The sequence below is a fragment of the Tinamus guttatus genome, unplaced genomic scaffold (genome assembly GCF_059628265.1).
Source record: "Tinamus guttatus ecotype Peru unplaced genomic scaffold, ASM5962826v1 Tinamus_guttatus_pri_ptg000115l, whole genome shotgun sequence".
Classification (NCBI taxonomy): domain Eukaryota; kingdom Metazoa; phylum Chordata; class Aves; order Tinamiformes; family Tinamidae; genus Tinamus; species Tinamus guttatus.
Window position 1 is genome coordinate 4,762,439 of NW_028288649.1, and position 18,242 is coordinate 4,780,680.

At 41.0% G+C, this 18,242-nt stretch overlaps 1 protein-coding gene across 2 annotated transcripts in view; it reads left to right on the plus strand.

Moving 5' to 3' along the window:
* The first annotated feature begins 2,866 nt into the window (after nt 1-2,866).
* SNRK (SNF related kinase) overlaps nt 2,867-18,242 on the plus strand; it is a 35,969-nt gene continuing 20,593 nt past the window's right edge. The window contains exons 1-2 of one of the 2 annotated variants that reach the window (XM_088521141.1): nt 2,867-2,978; nt 16,156-16,846. In XM_088521141.1, coding sequence (XP_088377267.1) covers nt 16,258-16,846 — 589 coding nt within the window. In that variant the 5' untranslated portion in view covers nt 2,867-2,978; nt 16,156-16,257. Of the gene's footprint in view, nt 2,979-3,713; nt 3,732-16,155; nt 16,847-18,242 lie in introns of those variants that run through there. The other variant, XM_088521142.1, reaches the window with a different exon arrangement.

Consider the following 18,242-nt stretch of genomic DNA (forward strand, 5'->3'; position numbering starts at 1 on the left):
TTGAGTTTGCCCTGGCTGAATTTCATTAAGTTCCCTTCAGCTCTTTCCTGAAACCTAAGTCCATGGCAGCTCTGGCCTTGAACACATTGACCAGTCACCTCAATTTGGTGTCACCTGCAACCTTGACGAGAGGGCACTCTGTCACTTCCACCTTGATAAAGATGTTAAGGCCCCAGGGACAGGTCCCAGGATAGACCCCTGCAGTACTTGTCACTGGCCTCCAGGTAGAACACGGCCGATTAAATACTATCCTCCGAGTCATCCATCAGGTCTTTCATACATCCGGTTGTCCACTCATCCAGACCATAAATTCTTAATTTGAATATGAGCCTTGTTAAAGTCAAGGCAAATGACACCTACTGCTCTACCCTCATACCCAAACCCTGTCATTTCACCACAGAAGGCACTCAGCTCGGGGGTGTGTGATTTACCCCTCGCAAATGCATGCTGACTGCTCTGAACACCTTCATATCCTTCCTGTGCCCAGAGTTTATTCTAAGAGGACATGGATTTTCACATGGGCTGCAGTGAAGCCGACCACAGAGGACCCTGAGTAACGTAGCTTTATCTCTTTCCGTTGTTAATTGATTCTTTGCCCCATTCAACAACATTTTCCTTGTTCAGCCTTTTACTATCAAAGCTTTGGCAGAAGCTCTTCTGGTTGCCCTTTAGGTCCCTTGTAAGTCTTAACTCCAGCGGAGGTCTGAGCTCAGAAAAGAGGCTTTGTGTGAAGCCTTTGGACATTTGCTGCAGTCTCTGCAGCACCACACAAACCTGAGTTATCTACTCTGGTGATGGAAGTGCACTAGATTTTCAAATGCAAGCACCAAGAAATGGTACATACGAACGTTGCAAATAAGCATCAGTATAAATCTTACTATTCTATATCTGCTTCGTTCTGCTTTGTCAGGGAAACTGGTAATAATTTAATAATGAAAGGGAACTAATGAGGCCCATGGATTTGTGCCTCACGCTTGGATTATCCAGTGTCTAATAAAGTGTGAATTTCGACTGAAGCTTTTTCCACCCCAGGGGGGAAAAGCCACTCTCATCATCCACGTGGATTCTCTGTGATTAATAGAGGGGAAGCTCACATGGCAACTTTTGATTTACTGGGAGTACAGGTAGGGGCACTTCCACTACCCAGCTCTAGTTTCATGATCCTTATGAAAACACGTTATCCTGGTGATCTCTCCCACTTTGATGCAAATTTGGTCAGCAGAATCAGGAGTTATTAAGGAGAACGGACAGGCTGACAAAAGCCAGGCCCGAAGTTGTGGCGCAAGCCTTGCTTACGTTGGAACAGCCTCAACCTTTTCACCACCTTGCATTTCGAAGGACAAGGTGTGCTTTTACCAGGGCATGACTAAAACACGTCCACTGCCTGTTTGGGGAGCAGTATCCATCTCAGCACGGAGTTTAGGGTAGGCAGGGAATAACATCTGCAAACAGACAAATTTAGCCTGTGCTGAATCCCAGCCCAGAGTGACTGCTAGGTCCTTCCAGTCCCTACCGCCTGTACCCTTGATCTTTCTCTTTTTAAGCCTCACACACTTTCTTTTACAAACGCTCTCATCTCAGTGAGTGAAAGAGCTATTGTATTACACAGTGGCGACCCAAAGTACAGGAACTCAGGGCAGCAATCTGGCAGTTCCAAATAACCCCATTTTCTTCTGCAGACCCATCCTTCTCCGTGCACCTGCTCTCCCCCGTAAACAAACACAAGCGTGCTGCATGGTTTAGTCGCAGAGCACATCTGAGCGCGACACCGCGTGTGGCAGCTTCAAACAGCGAATGTGGCTTCTCACAAAAGCGGAGCAAGCCTTTAGGCCAAAACACTGTGCAAAGGGAGACCTTTGGTAGCGCTGCGTCGAAGAAACGCTCTGCCTTTCATGTGTGCATGTTCTTTGCAAGAATGCTCCTTCTCCGAAACAGAAATAAAACTCAAACGGAAAATAAAGGGAAACTACAGCTTTTATTCACGAGAAATGGGAGAAAGAATCTATGCTTCACTCTGCAGAGCAGCAAGCATTAGGCTTGATCTGATTGCTGCAGGCTCAGGAACCCACGTGGTGCGCCGTGAAATCGGTGATGACCGGGCAGCCTGAGATGACGGGCTGGTCATTGCAATCCCTTACATCAGATCCATGCTGGAACTTCAAGAATCAGCTCTCCTGCACTGCTTTTGAATTGGGGCAAAAGGTGGGTAGCAGGCACACCGAATGCTGTAAATGGCAGCAAAAATGAGTCTCCTTTCAACTAAGGAGCAGTCACTCAAATCAACATCACCTTGGAAATACTGGTGTGTTTTTTCTGTTTCTCTTTTGTAATGTTAGAATATGAAAACGCGGGGTGACTTTGGTCACAATCTCTCAGTTCAGTAGCTCCCCGCTTCTTCTCCGTGACTTTATTCACAGGTATCGGCTGCAACACGGAAAATTCAGCAGCCGCGAGGTGCCACGCACCCTTTGCACGTAGCGGCGACACCTCCCGACCCGAGGACAGGGGGCACCGTGCGGGGACAGGGGGCACCGTGCGGGGACCCCGGCCCCCTCTCGCCCCCCGCCCCGCGCCTCAGCGCCGAGCGCCCCCCTCCCTCCCCGCCCCATTCGCTGCGGCCCCGCCCCCCGCGCGGGCCCCGCCCCCTCTGGGCGGCCGTGACGCGTTGCGGGCGCGGCGCATGCGCAGCGGCGCGCGCGGGCGCCCGTTGCCCCGCCCCGCCCCCCCAACGGCTCTCCGCGGCCGTTGTTGTCAGTTGCGTCTCGCGGGCGGCGGGGCGGCAGCTGCGGTGCCGTGCGGGCACGGCCGCCACCCGGGCGAGGTGTCCGCGGCCTCCGCTCTCTCCCCGGCCCTTCCTTGCCCTTGGTTCTCCTCGCGGAGCGCCGCGCTCACCGGCGCCGCTTCCGCGGGGCAGCCGCTGCCCATGCTGGGGGCGGCGCGGGGCGCGGCGGCCCGAGGACGCGCGGCGGCCGGAGGGAGTAAGTGGCCGTCGCGGGGCCGCGCCCGGTGCGGAGGGGGCTGGCGTGGTTGTGGTGTGGTGGGGTGGGCTCCCTGCATCCCCTCCCGCCCGCCGCCTTTCCGTTCCTCCCGTAGGCGGCCTCGCCCGCCGCGCTCCTCCCCACCACCCCAATGGCGGCCTCGGCCCAGGAGGAGCCGGCGGGCGGGCAGCGGGGAGGACGGGGACGTTTCTCGGGCGCCGAAGGTCGGTGCCGCGCGGCGCTGGAGGAGAGGGATATTGGGGCAGAAAGGACGAGGAAGGTGTCGTGGCGGGAGCGCTGTGCTCTGCGTGTGACAGACTGGCACTTGACCCGTTGCGTGTCCCCCGACCAGCCCGCCTGTAACACGGGGTCACCGTGGGAGAAGTGGCGGCGAGGTCGCCCCTGCTCCCTTAGAAAATACAATAAGTAAGTCGGGCGAAATCCCTCCGGCTGCAGAAGCACTTGCGGGTGTGCAGGGGGCATGACGGTGCATCTCGCCCCTGGGATGCCGCTGCGTGGCCAGCAGGTTCTCTCCGGGGGCGAGCGAACCCCCTTCTGCCGTCTGTTCGCAGCTCGAGCGTGCCGCTCACAAAGCCCCGAAGTGCCCGTGTCCCCGCGCCTCGGCGCTGCTGCTGGCGATACAGGCGCTGCCTTGGATTTACTGCCTTCGGGTCGCTGAAGGGATCGATTAGATAAGTAGATGTGTCCTGGAAAGGGCTCTGTGCGCCCTGCCAGCCAGGCTTCAGCACTCGTGTGGTTCTCCACTACTTAAGTTTACGGGAGATGACTTTTTAAAACGTTTGTTGTTGATTTGCAGCCTCGGCAATAGATAAAGGACAGATTATTTATTTATTTATGTATACTATGTAAAACATTGGAGAAGATCGGTTAGGGCAAAACCCTATATTGGCCTGAGGATATTTGGAGACAAACGTGACCTATTTTCAAACAGGGTTTTTTGTTATTATTATTGGTAAGCAGTACTGGAAGACCTGTGAAGGAGAAAAGCTAGCAACTAAGGATATAAAAAAGCTTTACCTGGTATATGAGAATACAGAGACTTTTTTTTGCGTATGTGTAGATAGTTTCTTACTGATCGCCTTGCTTTCAAGAGCTTGTTAGGAGCAGATATGCAAAAAAGTGGTTTCCTCAGTGGTACCATTGCAGTTCCTGGAACAGCTAAAGTGTCTTAGAGCCATCTAGCATGAATGAATCGCGCACAAATCTGCTTACGCCTGCCCTCTGTAGTGCAGTCACTACTTAGTCGTATAGCTGTTTATTATGAATGTATTTAGACCCCCAGGGTCTGGGGAAGGGCAAGTTTAATGAATCTCAGCAAAATGAATCTATACAAAACACTGTTTACAAGCCAATGTTTTTATGTTAGAATTGAGCAGTTTGTGGAAGACATGCACTGTTAGGGAGTGGGCTCATAGTTTGTTTTTTTTTTTTTAAGCTTAAAGTACATCTCAAAGTGGAAATTCAGCTGATTATTTTTATTATTGCTGATACTTGGAAAAGAAGGAATTCCGAACAAATCTGTAGGACTGAACTATTATTGCTACATAATGGAATCAAGTTCTACATTGTGAAATATTGTGAAATGTTAATTTAAATAGAATAAGCTTTGCCCCTTTTACTTCTGGTGTATGAAAAATCTGATTTTGAAAATGTCACAGCAAAAAATAAGGGGGAGAAAATCCAGCTTTTTTTTCCACTTTTTTTTTTTTTTCCTGGAATATTCTGAGTGCCCAGTGGACTGATGAATGATGACAGAATGTTCCAAGGGATTGGGAAAATAAGTTAGCCTAAATGCTGGAGAAGTCCTTGGAAGACAAGAAGCTTCTAAGACAACATGTTTCTTTCTTTTAAGAGAATCTCTGTGGTTCACACCTGAGGCATCCAACAAAGTGGAGTAAAGGGCAGCTGACATATTAAGTGAGCTTAATGATGAGCTCTTATTTTTTTTTTTCTTTGAATAACTAAGAGGCAGGAAATACAGATCACTTTGCTTATTGAAATTTCTCTACAGGTTACTGGTGTTCTTTATATTTGAATTTTTGTGCTACAGGACCTGATATTCCCATGCAATGTGAGTGGTTTGACATGGTCATTGTTCCTGTTGCACTGTGGATTCATAGTATACTTTCTGATCGTTTAAAACAAATGGCATGTCGAGACTTCTTGATACGTATTTTAAAAAACTGACATACACTTAATATGATACTGAAGGTGATCCTCTCCTTGGAGCGTTCATCTTCCTCACACACTCATCAACCTGGTCTCCTCTCAGTCACTTTTAACTCCACGCTTTCGATAGCATGTTTGAGTAAGAATGCAGCCTAGCCCTTCAGTGCATCATTGTGCTTTCTAGTCCATACGAGCAATGACAATGCTCAACTAGTGCCTGTTGTCTAGCTTGGTTGCCAGTCCTGCTTACAAGGGCACACTATCCTTTCTCCTCAGAATGCCTCTCATAAAAACTAATACACTTTCTCTTGCATCCTCCACTCTTTTCAAAAATCTACGAAAGTGCAGTAGATGTAAAACTTCTCGAAGAACTTTTGTCCATTTCTGTTAGGTAGTATTTATAATAATGTATTAAAATAAAGAGACTAAGTTGTCCAGATTAGGGACACTGACTTTTGTATATATTGTTGAACTGCAACTTATAGTGAATACACTAGTATTAGATTGCATAAACCACTAACTTTAGTAGCATACAAGGCCCTGCGTGTTGTGTTTGCCACGCTTCTTTCAAATGCTTAAATGCTGCATCATCTGAAAAAATGTAAGGTAGCTGTTGTTTCAACATGTATTATAATATTATGTAACAGCTTAAGAGGATTTGAGAAACGGTATATTCACTTTCACTTCTAGGATAACTTAACCTGGCAGAGTTCTGATATACATAAGTTGATGAGGTCTCGAATGTTAAGGACGCTGTTGAAGAAAAAATGTTTGTGAAAGATGAAATGGAGCATGTTCATTTCTCAGAAAAACTAAATCTCTCAATTGCTCAGCAACCCTCTACCACAGTGCTAAAGCATTGATGTTGCACTGATTTTTACAGACTGTTTTTTACTTTCTGCTTCAGATATCTTTCTGTGTTTTCTGCAGCAATTTCCTATGCAATTGCAGACCGGAGTTAACCCAACTTAGCTTGAGAGAATGCTAGTTTAGATTTTTTTTTTTTTTAATAGCTTCTCTAGTATCAGTATTAAAGCCTGATGTATTTCAGATTTTTAATGGTTCCTAACTAACTTAGTGTGTTAGAAGTGAGGATCAAAAATTGCAACTGATTAGCTCCAGGCTGGAATAAGTGTTGTTCCTTGAGGTTGAAGTAGCCTGTATCCTGGAGAGAAAATGTCACTATTTCAATAGTAAGTCTAACCACGTAAATTCAATACTGAATTTTTACATTATCTGAGGTACTGTTAAACAAATTAAGCTTTGTGTGTTTTGAGCTGTGGGATGGTGCTTGGAAAATTTAGTAGAAAATGCTGTAATTTATAGTAGATGCTAACAATATCTACATTTATTTGCTTTTGAATATTCATATTTTAGCCAGTGTTTAACGCTTTTGCCTCCCTTCATATGGAATAAAGGGAATTGTTTGTGCTTCTAGACCAAAGATACTGTTAGGTGTTACAACAGTGGATTATATCATTATTGTTAAAGCATTCCACAATGTTTGTTGCTAAAACAAGCTCTCTTGAAGTTCTTGGTGATTACTAGTGGAGTGCTTTAGTTGCACCTCTCTCTCTGGTGGGGAGAAATATGTGCTTTTCTCTTTTTTGGCTTCATTTACCCACTTACCTAGGAACTGGAGGGGAGTAGGCAGTGCACAATTAATAATTAGACTTTTAGACATTGTAAAACAGTTCTAAGACATCATAAACAAAGAGTAGATTAGATTAGGCGGTTCTTCTAGAAGAGTCCAAAAGCTGGTGGACAGAAGTCTAATTCATCTGCCTTTTATAAAATGCCTGTAGTAGCCTTTCAAAAAAAAAAAAGTTATATTATCTCAAATCACAGTAATGTGACTTCTCTCTGATATGCAAAGTGTCTCTTCATCAGTTTCAAGTTCCTAGTTACTTTGAAAAAACAAAAAGGAAAATTTGGGGATTTAGAATTGTGAAGCCTTTGGGAAACTATTTGGATGCTGCTTGTCAGCCTTTGAAAAGTAGCATCCAGGGCTTAGGAGTCCAGCTACAGGAGTTATTTTTATTGTAAACAAAAAGTGACTGACCAAGGACTTTGCAGCTTTGATGCCAGTTCTTGCTTCGTTGGATTTATGGATATGTGTAACTAAGATGGCCATGTTAATTTTTTTGTAGTTGCCGAGAAGACTTGCTGTTTCTGCTGAAACTAATTTATTACAGATTACAACAAAAGTTCTATGAACAAAGTTTTATAACTGGTTTAAAGGTGCAAAAAATAGCAGTAGGTATAAACTTTGGGGCAAGGCCTTTTTAAAAATACTATTTTATCACATGAACATGTATAAGGTAACATGGCGGAAATGGTTGTTTGGGCAGGTCTTGTTCTGTTCTTCTGAGCAGCTTTAGATCTTAAGTGGTTGGTATTGTTGAAGCTTCTGATATGCAAACAAAATAGTGGTGTGTGTTTTGTATTAATGTTACTTTATGTTCCATAACGTAATGGGTTATGAGGTTAAGTTTAAGAGAAAGATGGGGGCAACATGAAATTACCTGCTTTTGGAGCTGGTGCTGATGCAAAGTCTTCAAATGGTGTAAAGATACACCATTTCCCATTCACTAGGAATTCTCAAACCCATAGAGTAGATTGAATCTATGTCTTGTATAATTGTCCTCCTAGAAATGAAAAGTGCTTGTGAACTGCAGTGATTATTGGTATAGTTATGAAAGTATTTTATGCTTTTAAAACATTTCACAACTAGAGGCGATTGGAACCATTGCCAGCAACTGATTGCCAACAGCTGATGGGTTTGTCTATGGATAATAGTTTGATCACTGCTAGTGCATCTGTCCACTTAATGGCCTGGGTGTGTATTCTGCAATCATAATCTTGTTATTGCTGTTGTTATCTTGCTATTGTTTTTTAATGTATACCTACCTAAGTGTTGTTTATATTTTTTTCCACTCATTGAACTGTCATGAGAGAAAAAGGAAACATGCAATCTTGACTTCAAGTAAGGGATCTTGAAAGACTGATTCACATGTAGTGGTGCTCTTTTTCACTTGACCCTGTAGAAGCTTTATGAAGATAACAGCTGTGAAGGGGAGATTCTGCAACAGAGTTCTCAAATTTTAGTTGGCTTTCTGCTGGTATTCTGAAAACCATTTGCTGTAGCTCTGCAAACAGCAAAGCTGAAACTTACCATTTTTGATGTAGCTGTGCTCATCTGCAAGAAAATAAGATGCTTGACACCAATTTATAGATCTAAAAGTTTGTGAGCATCATGCCTAAGACAAAATTCTGTTCTTTAATCTACAGTCTTTTGTTAAAAACTAGCATTAAAAAATACAGTACATCAGAGCTATGTCAAAGCCTTGCTCTTAGTTCTCGGATCATGAAGATTCTCATAATTTTGAATTTTAAAATAAGTTAGTACATTTATATTTTTCCCAAATATGTTAGAGACCCACGTTTCTTTTCCCCTCTCTGCCTTTTAATGGGTCCAGGAGCAATGTTTTATTAAGTCTGTTGGCCTGCTGGGTATTTCTACCTCTAGCTGTTCAGTGAATATTGGACTTTAAAGCTGCAGCATTCTTGCTTAGTATTCTGTTTCTGATTTGAATCTCAAGAAGAGTTCAGACTCTTGCTCGATAGCTCTTATGCCTGCAACATGTTCTAAAATAATGAAATATTGACCTTTGACTATAGCCTTCGCACATGCTTAATGGATAAATATTATTAAAAACAGGCAGTTTTTTTTTTTTGTCTCATACTTTTTCTAAGCAAAATACCAAAGACTGCTTAAAACTGGGGAATACCATTAAGGCAGGTTAGTTGTTCTCTTTGAATTTGGAACACAAAGCTACTTGATAAGTTATCTTTGTTCATCGTGCTAGGTGTAGCGATGCTGAATGACAGTTTCACTGATTTATCCTGACATTCCAGTAATAACTCTGTGAGGTGGGCGATGCTGCTGTGAGAGCTGCTGATGAGGCCTCATGTGAAAATAAAAGAAAAAAGCACATACAACTCGAGGTCTACAATACTGTTGTTTTGTGGAACTTGTCAAGAATAGGAGAGTTGATCTTGCCATGGGGATTGTCGTCAGTGAAGGTGAGATGTGATGCAGACATGCAAAGTAAAAATACAGCACGTACGCCAGGGCTGAGTTATAAAACCTGCCTCCTTTCTTTTTCCCTCTCTGGTAAAAATGCTGCATCTGGGAAGTGTTTGGCTGTAGGGCAGGTGTACGGGTGGCTGTTTTTGTCTGAGTGTCTTTGAATTATGCATTAAGCATATTAAGTTCTTCACATGTCACTTGTGTGACAATTTTTGCTTCATACCTGTTTCTAGCATGTTGACTTTCCCTTGCTTGTATAAAAGGAAAGGTGATCCTTGACCTGTCAGAGAGAGATTCATATATTGGCAAAGATGCAGTATCCTCTATAAAAATACTGGCTTGTCTCGTCACAAAGATAGACGTGGAGATTAAGCCAGGAAGGTATCTTCCAGTAGGGTGGCAGATAAAACATCAATAGGGAATACAGGAGCGTTATGAAAAAGTGCTCTTGCTTATTGTTTTTGATATTTTTGTCAATATACTCATGGATTCAAGCAATTCATATAAATGGCTTCGTGAGTCAAAAAACGGTTCCTGAATCTTTGTGATCAGTGTCTGTAAAACTTTGGTGTACTGATATTTTTAGGGAAAGTAGCAGCACAAGACTTACTTTCAACATACCATTTAGTAAATAAATAATTGGTGCTGATGTTGTATAGCATCTGAGGCTCAGGAGATCAAAAATTAAGAAAGGATGAAATTCATTGAAACGCAGTGTGTGCTGCATGTACATCCTTCTGACATAGTAGTCATCCTAAACTCTTGTTACAGAAAGTGACAACAAATGTGCTTTTAAGAAATGATTCATTTAATCCATTTAGTGATCTGCTTTAGGGTGTGATTCCTTTCATTGTAGACTCCTTTGGAATTACCAGAATCTCCATTTATCAGGAAGGGAGAGGGGAATGGCTAGCTGCCTGTGATGAGATGAATCCTGCTCAAAATTATTTCAGATTTCATGTCATTCAGTCTAATAATACAAGGAAGCTTTTTGTACAGATAGCATCATAACTTTTGTTGAAATAAGACATTGAATCTTTATCCTCTGCAGTAGGAAACTAATACAGAAATTAAAGTAAGATGAACTAGACTTATACATTGTGTATAATCTAATTGAAACTTTATGGACAGAATGAATTGCTTAAGGAAGCAGTAGTAGCTCTGAAATGTGCTATTTTTCTTTTATTATGTTATTTCTGTTTATTACTGTTCACAGTAACATATATGAGTTTTTTATAGTATGAAAGGTCTGTTCAGAATCTAGTTGTTATTCAAACATCTGTATTGCAGAAAATGAGTTTCAGGAGTATAGATGAATGCTGGTAGAGTTAAGGAATACTTTATTCTGGAAACAGTAATCACACACAGGGATTAAATGTTGCTAATGGTTAGTAAAGCTCACCCGCTAGAGCGCCCACACTCAGTAATGCTGAAAAATGAGCTCATAAAAAACAGAGATGATGCGAATTAAAGGAAGTACAGGTAGATATTTTCTGTGATACAGCGTTATAACTGGCTCTTGCATATCTTTCCTCAGGCTGCAGTTAGGTTTGCTGCCAAAGTGCGACCTGTTGAAGTCCTGATTCCTGATTCTGTCATGTGGCAATACAAGCCTTTTAAAGCTGCTCAAGAGCTCATATTGCAAACTGAATCATTTCAGTGATGAAAACTAACCCCGTTTTGAGGACAGGTGATGGTGGTAGTTGTGTTAAATCCAGAGGTTTTTGTTATTTCAGTTTATATTTAACTCCCAAAGCCTTGCTGTTGTAACTAAGGAAACAACAGACTGTTGAAAGTATCATAGTGAGGCAGGAGATGACAAACTGGTTCCTGCTCTCAAGCTAGAACCTCATGAAACTGGACACTTAGTTGATCATTAAGTGCTTTCAAAGTTTTTGCTTTCTTCATAGTGAGAAATTGAGAAAAAGAAATTACTTGCCATCTTTGACAGGGTAATGCTAGTGCCAAAAACATTCTAGATTTTCAGTCTCTGTCAGTGCTCTGAAAAGTATTAATGTAGTAACTATGTTTTTTTTGTTGTTGTTGTTGTTTTATAAACTAGCATAATTAGATTGTAATCAGGGTTTGTTTGTATTTGCACTATGACAGTTTTGCATCCATTTCCTACTAATGAATAATTCTTACTTGTGATAAGTTCACTTAAGGCTATGTATCTATCCAAGATCCTTGTGTTTGTCTTTCAAGATTGATTTTAAAACCATAGAATCAAAAATTAGTTGATCTGTTATTGAGGAAGTGGAGCAAAATTGCTAATGAATCTGCATTCATTTTATTGCAGGTGGTGTGGCTGCAACATTAATAAGAATATTTCTATGAGCTTTTATGCTATTGATTGCTGTTTGACTTATTTCTTAGGGGCTTAAGCATAACTGATTTTTGCTGGAATTTTTTTGACAGGTTGATGTTTGTGTATACTGTCATCTAGAAATAAATCTCATATTGAGTTTATAAAGAGGGTTGAAAATGTGCCAAGTGAACAAATAATTATGCATAAATCCTTTCCTTGCAGTTGAGTGTTGTAGATCCTTACATTCACACAAATTACGTTCTGTTACCCCTCTTAGGTTTTCCTGTTTCTTCCTTCTCTGCCGGAGATGGAATCTTTTCCTAGAATTTGGAGAAAAGCTAAGTCAAACTGGACTGAGGTTTTTCACTTCAGTCATTCTTACTGCTTCCAATGCCACCAGCTAGGTTGGTGTGCCACACACTAAGAAAGCTCTTTTGTATGTGTGAGGTTTTTGAATCTGAAACCAAACAAAAACATGTCTGTTAAAAGCTGTGATTCTTGAGGGAGTGAAGGACTTCCATGGCCTGGGCCAGACTTGTGGGATGAGATGAATTCTTGTGCACAGGGGCTTAGGTCTTGACTGTAACTTAGTACTCAATAGAAAAACAGCCTGTGAGAAGTTGAATGCTAGAGTTTGCTGTTGGCAGATTGTATTGCAGAATGACTATTTGCTGTGTTTTGACACTTTTTATTGCTCTAAAAATTGATTTAGCAAGGAGCATTGAATATAGGATTCATTAGGTACAAAAACACTTCTGTGGATATAGGCTATGTCCTAGTGGCAGTTTAAATGATCATCTCTGTAGTGTTTCTTGTTTTGTTTAATAGAACCAGTGAAGAATCTGGTTCAGGTGCTGTGGAGGTGGCAGTTCTTTAAAGCACCTTTTTGAAAAATACTTATAATATATTTAGCATTCAGACTCTGTAGTCTCCCACGTGGATGGGGCACAGCTGGTGAATAATTTACTGCTTCATATAGATTAGGGGTAGGCAGTTTACATATGTTCATAGATTACTTTTTCTTTAACCTATGTTGAAGAGATTAGGTCACTGTGATGGGATACTATAAGCTAGAATAAGTAATTATGAAAAAGTGTCAGTTCTCAGCAGTAGTCAAAAAGAAAACTAATATGGAGAAATACACAACAAACATTATTATATTTGAGTGTTTAGATTTTAAGAATATATTATAAAATATCAGCACATTGTTTATGTATATCTTGCATGAAGTGCACACTACTGTTTCCCTTCCTCAGTTTCAGAGAAGGGGTAGTAGAAATAGAAATGTGTAGAGAAAAGTGAGAAGAATGGTAAAAGATATGGAATCACCTTTGTACAGGGTGTGACAGATTAGGGCTTGAACTGAGTTATACTGAAGAGAGTGTCGAATCATGAGTCACGTGAGGCAAGGTAAATAATAAAGGTAATAATAAAAGTCTGATAATTCTTGTTTTGGAACAGGCAGTAAATGGGAAGATGTAGATACTCTCAGGAGGTTCAAAGCAAGAGGAAGTGGTTCTCATACACATAGTCAAGTTGTGAAACTCCTTGTTGCAGGATGTTCTTGATACTAAAAATTGTCTTAGTAAAGCTGCATGCTTTTGGGGAGCGGGGGGCGAAGCATCCAACAGGGAGGGGGAGAACATCCATCAAGGGCTGCTAAATGCAGTCACCGTTTGTGACTGCAAACGGTGCAAAAAAGCATGAGCCTGTTGAAGCTTGAACCTGATAAAAGATATGGAGAAATTCATTATGTATTGTTGCATTTGCCATTTTCTATGCTCTCCCCTGAGCATCCTCTGATAGTTGCTTTCCAGGTAGCATATTGTTCTAGGGGGGGCCTTGATCTAGTGTGTGTGTTCTGGTCTAGTTTGGTACTTTCTGGAACAATATTGGGTTGGTTAAGCAGGGGGGTGGGGGAAGCTTCTGTAAGATGAGCAGTGTGGGATTTGTCGGGAAGCATGTGTGCCAACCCCAGTCCTTTAGAGCTGCACAGCTTCTGTGTGCAAAGGAAGCTATGATCTGCAATTTTGATACCATGCATGAAAGCCAGTTGCTAAAATATGAAATGCTTGCTGCTGAATGAGCGCAGAATTGGCCTTCCAGAATGAGCAGCCTCTTTGCCTGTTAAATTGTCCAACTGAGGGAAGCTCTTTTGTGTATGTTACTCTTCCGCTTTTTTGGGCTAGCATCTGCCTAGAGCTTCCTTTAGACCTAAGTATGATGAGTTGTTTGGAGCACTGGCTGTGCAAAATGCTTGTTGCCTCTCCTCAGTTCCCTTTCAGGTATCTATGAAGTATTTTTTTCCACCTCCTCTAAAATTGTGGTTGCTTCCTTTCTATCTTCCTCTTTGTCCAGTAACCCCTCTTAACCAGATGGGCACAAGAAAGACTGAGAGGAAATCTGTACTAGTTGGGGTGTTCTTGCAAGAGTAATAGGTATTTTGGAGAGGCATTCGGAAGTGCAGTTACCAAATGCAGCAGGGATTTTAGTAGTGGCTTTCGCTTCTCTGCAGCATGTACTGCAGTATATGGTGTGTATCTGTGCAGTGCTCTACCTTCCAACATCTATGAGAATAGAATTGTTTGGGCATGAGAGTGTATGATATACTTAGTGTGTCGTATAGGAAATGTGTGATGATTTGAGAAAGAGGTCTTTGCTATGCTTTGTCTGGTGGAAGCTTCTGGATTTGAAAGACTATATCCTAGGTTTGCTAGAAAATTCCTCATGTTTTTGACTGTTGGTTTTAAGCTTTACTCATTTTCATTCTAATTTTATGGGCAGGTGTTTCCCTAGTGTAACTCGTGTAGCCAAATCCAAAGTAACTCTTCAAGAAAGACTTTTCTCAGTGACAAATTTTGATACTATTGGATCTATTTGGACTATGGACTGTTACTATGTCACTATGGACTGTTTTTGAAAGATCCTCTGAAGTACAATGCTTAGTTGTTGATTGAAATAGTGCAATTAAAAACAAATGAAACCCTAAAAAAAATCCCTACAAATACATCTTTCTCCTCCTCACCCCCCAAACAATTAATTTGTTTTTTCTTACCTTTTAACTTAGAAATAAAATTTATTTCTTTAGAAATAAAAGCTTTATGTAATTGCTCCTATGCCCCTTGGTCGACTCGTGAGGTTTTAGAAGTTGATTATCTCATTCAAATTTTATAGGGGTGGAGGTCTCAGACTGAACTCCTATAGACTTTTTGGAAACAACTGGTTAGAGAAGAGTTTATATCATGGCTCCAGCTGAGAGGAGCAGTAAGGTGAGCTTGTTAAACAGCTGAGAATCCTTGCAGGACCCCAACCTTGTAATTGAATCCATGTGAAACCTGCTTCATTAGGTTAGCTGCTTGTGAAATAACTTGTTCAGCAGGGAGTGTTTTCAATCTAATGCTTACATTTCGGTTTGAGAAGTAATGTAAGGGGATTCTCTTTGCCAGGTTCCTTTTCAAAGCGTTTCTTTTTGATGGTTGTTTTTGAAACCAAGAAAGTATTCTCTAAACAGTTTTTTTTTGCTGCTTTTTATTTATTTAGCAATAAGCCATCTAACTTCCATACCTCTAGCTGCTTTATACTCAAGGTAGAAGGAATTGTTAGCTTTCTTGATAGCTCCAGGTTGTTACTAAACTTAGATTCAAGTTAAAAATGCAGAAAAACTTTGGGGGGAGTTGTCTGTGTGAAGTAAAATGACAATGAGGCATCAGACCTTCACAAACAGGTTTGAATATGAGCATTTTCTTCATTAGCCTTTGCGTTTTAAGTGCTAAATTAATTGACAAGCACAAATAAGCTTAACTCCTGAGTTCTCTCCCTTGCCTACCATTTTTCTTCCCCTTCCCCTGACTCATTCCCAGGACTGCTGAACACAGCCTACATGCAAATTTCTTCTCACCATCTTTTCTAACTCCAGTCAAAATATGTAAACAATGTTTTTCTTTAGCACTGAGGGCACATCCAACCCAAATGTTTCATTACAGGCTATAGAGCTTTTTGTGTTGTAATTACAGTATTGATTAACTATGCTTTGGATTACCAGAATAACAAACTGATATTTTAGGTCAATCTGACCTATGCTAGACAGGAAGCTTTTAAAAGGGTGAAGATAAAAGTCCAAAGTCATGCACTCAGAACTTTGTATTGCAAGACAACAGCTTCATGCTGCAACATAAAATTGGATGCCAAAATCTAAGTTAAACAGAGTGTGTGCCTCCTGTTAATGTTATGTGTTGCCAGCTGATTTCTAAAGTAGCAGGAAATCCTGTGGATTTCATCTTTATCAACAGCTTTTCATAGTGCTGAATTCTCAAGTGTTGCTCATGTGTTTTCTAACTCAAGAACTTGAAGGCTACCTAGTTTCAGGAAAACTTTTGTTGCTGCACTTTTGAAATTCCCTTTCTGCAGGTGCACGATACACATGGTTTCAGATATCTACTGGTCACCACATCATTGTTTATCAAACGATTTTCAAAATATTCTTGAATCTCACTAGTCGTCTATAGTATTGGGTTAATGTAACATTAGAAGGTTAATGATTTTGCTTGTTTTACACAATTGTATAATCTTGTCTCTTTATTTTTTAGGTATGCTTGGCCATGACAATGGATTTATTTGCATCAGATACTCTTATATGAAAAGATCACAATTCCAAAGAATCTAAAAGTTATTTCATCTCCTGAAACAGTATGGCAGGCTTCAAACGAGGATATGATGGAAAAATTGCAGGATTGTATGACTTGGATAAAACTTTGGGCAGAGGTCATTTTGCTGTGGTCAAACTTGCTCGACATGTCTTTACAGGTGAAAAAGTAGCAGTCAAAGTAATTGACAAGACTAAACTGGACACTCTAGCCACTGGACATCTGTTCCAAGAAGTTAGATGCATGAAACTTGTACAGCATCCCAATATTGTACGACTGTATGAGGTGATTGACACCCAGACTAAGCTCTATCTTATCTTAGAGCTAGGTGATGGAGGAGATATGTTTGATTACATCATGAAACATGAAGAAGGTCTGAATGAGGATCTCGCAAAAAAATACTTTGCTCAAATAGTTCATGCTATATCCTACTGCCATAAGCTTCATGTAGTTCACAGAGACTTAAAACCAGAGAATGTCGTCTTCTTTGAAAAACAAGGACTTGTGAAATTGACTGATTTTGGCTTCAGCAACAAATTTCAGCCCGGAAAGAAGCTCACCACAAGTTGTGGGTCTCTCGCATATTCTGCTCCGGAGATTTTACTTGGAGATGAATACGATGCACCAGCAGTGGGTAAGCCGTTTTGTATTCAGCCAGTAGCCTGAGTGCCATGATGTTGGACCCCTTGATTTTCCCTTTCAACGTGATGCCATATATGGAAGCCAGCTAATAAGCATGACGTAAATGCTATGAGCTGAAAGTTACTGAATGGCTTTATTTGAATGAGGAAATATTTACAACTGTCAAAAGTGCTTAACATTTTTATGTTACGGAATGAAGTGATCACATTCATCATAAATAACTATGGTAATTTTATTAACACTAAGGTGAATGCAACTGCATATATCCATACCTACAATACTAGAAAACCCATTTCCTTTGTGTGCCTTGTTTTAAAATAAAGTGATTCTTTTGTCTTCAGGCTAGCAAAATAAGAAAGACAGTTACATTTCAAACCTGGGCTGATTATGTATTCTGCTATAAGAAAACTAGTTTTTAATGGATGTTCTTTTAGTTTTTTGTGTCCTCCTTTGATCATTAAGGAGGCCTTAGCTTCCTCTTCTCCCTCTCTGTCCTGCTCATCTGGGAATCTGAAAGTTGGGGTGGTAGGGGTGAGATTTCCAGTTGCCCTCATATTTAGAAGGTGAGGGAAACAATGTGCAAGTTAGCTTCCATATTTCCAGCTGGAAAGGTGGAGAGTGGTAGACAGGCTGATAAAGATAATTTTTACTTTTCTGTTAGGTTTACTGCATATGCTATTAGAAGTAACTTAGGGTGTGAGATTTGTTTTAATAGCTGTAAAAGCTGTTGGTAGAATTACTGAGTACTGTTGTTGCCCATACGTGTTAGATGAGGTAGAATTCACTTTTCATATGTTATATTGTAAACAGCTTTAGGTACATAGAATTCCAACGAATGCCTTAAAACTAGCTAATTGTAGTCAAAATTCTTTGCGCTTCTGTACCTGGTAGTTTAATCTTTCTCAATGCTCGGTAGGACTCTTTAACACAGCTACACATTAATTTGGTGCAGTTACAGTAGTGGTTGTAGTGGTGAGAGAGAAAACTTGAGTGACTTATAGCTTGTCTCTGCCGAACTTCTTTTTCTTTGGCTGGGGAGAAGAAGAGTTCAGGAAAGTTGCTCATTTACCAGAGGTGCAGGTGCTACAGATTACCTCATGTGCTGGTGAGATATTTACACATATTATATAGAGCTAAGTCTTGCTTTATTTTTAATACAAGGATTTTTAGTGATTAAATGTTATGGTCTTTGCTTAGACTGTCAGTTTATGGATTCTGATGTTGAATAGGTGTTTTACTAGGAGTTCGCTAGACTTGGGAGTATTTTCTGAAATGTGCTATAATTAGGAATGTCAGATGCTTGTCACTTGTCTCTTTGCTTATCCACGCTGATGCTACAGTGATGTTTGGCAGTGATTTCTACTCAACAGTTTCAGAAGTTCTAGATT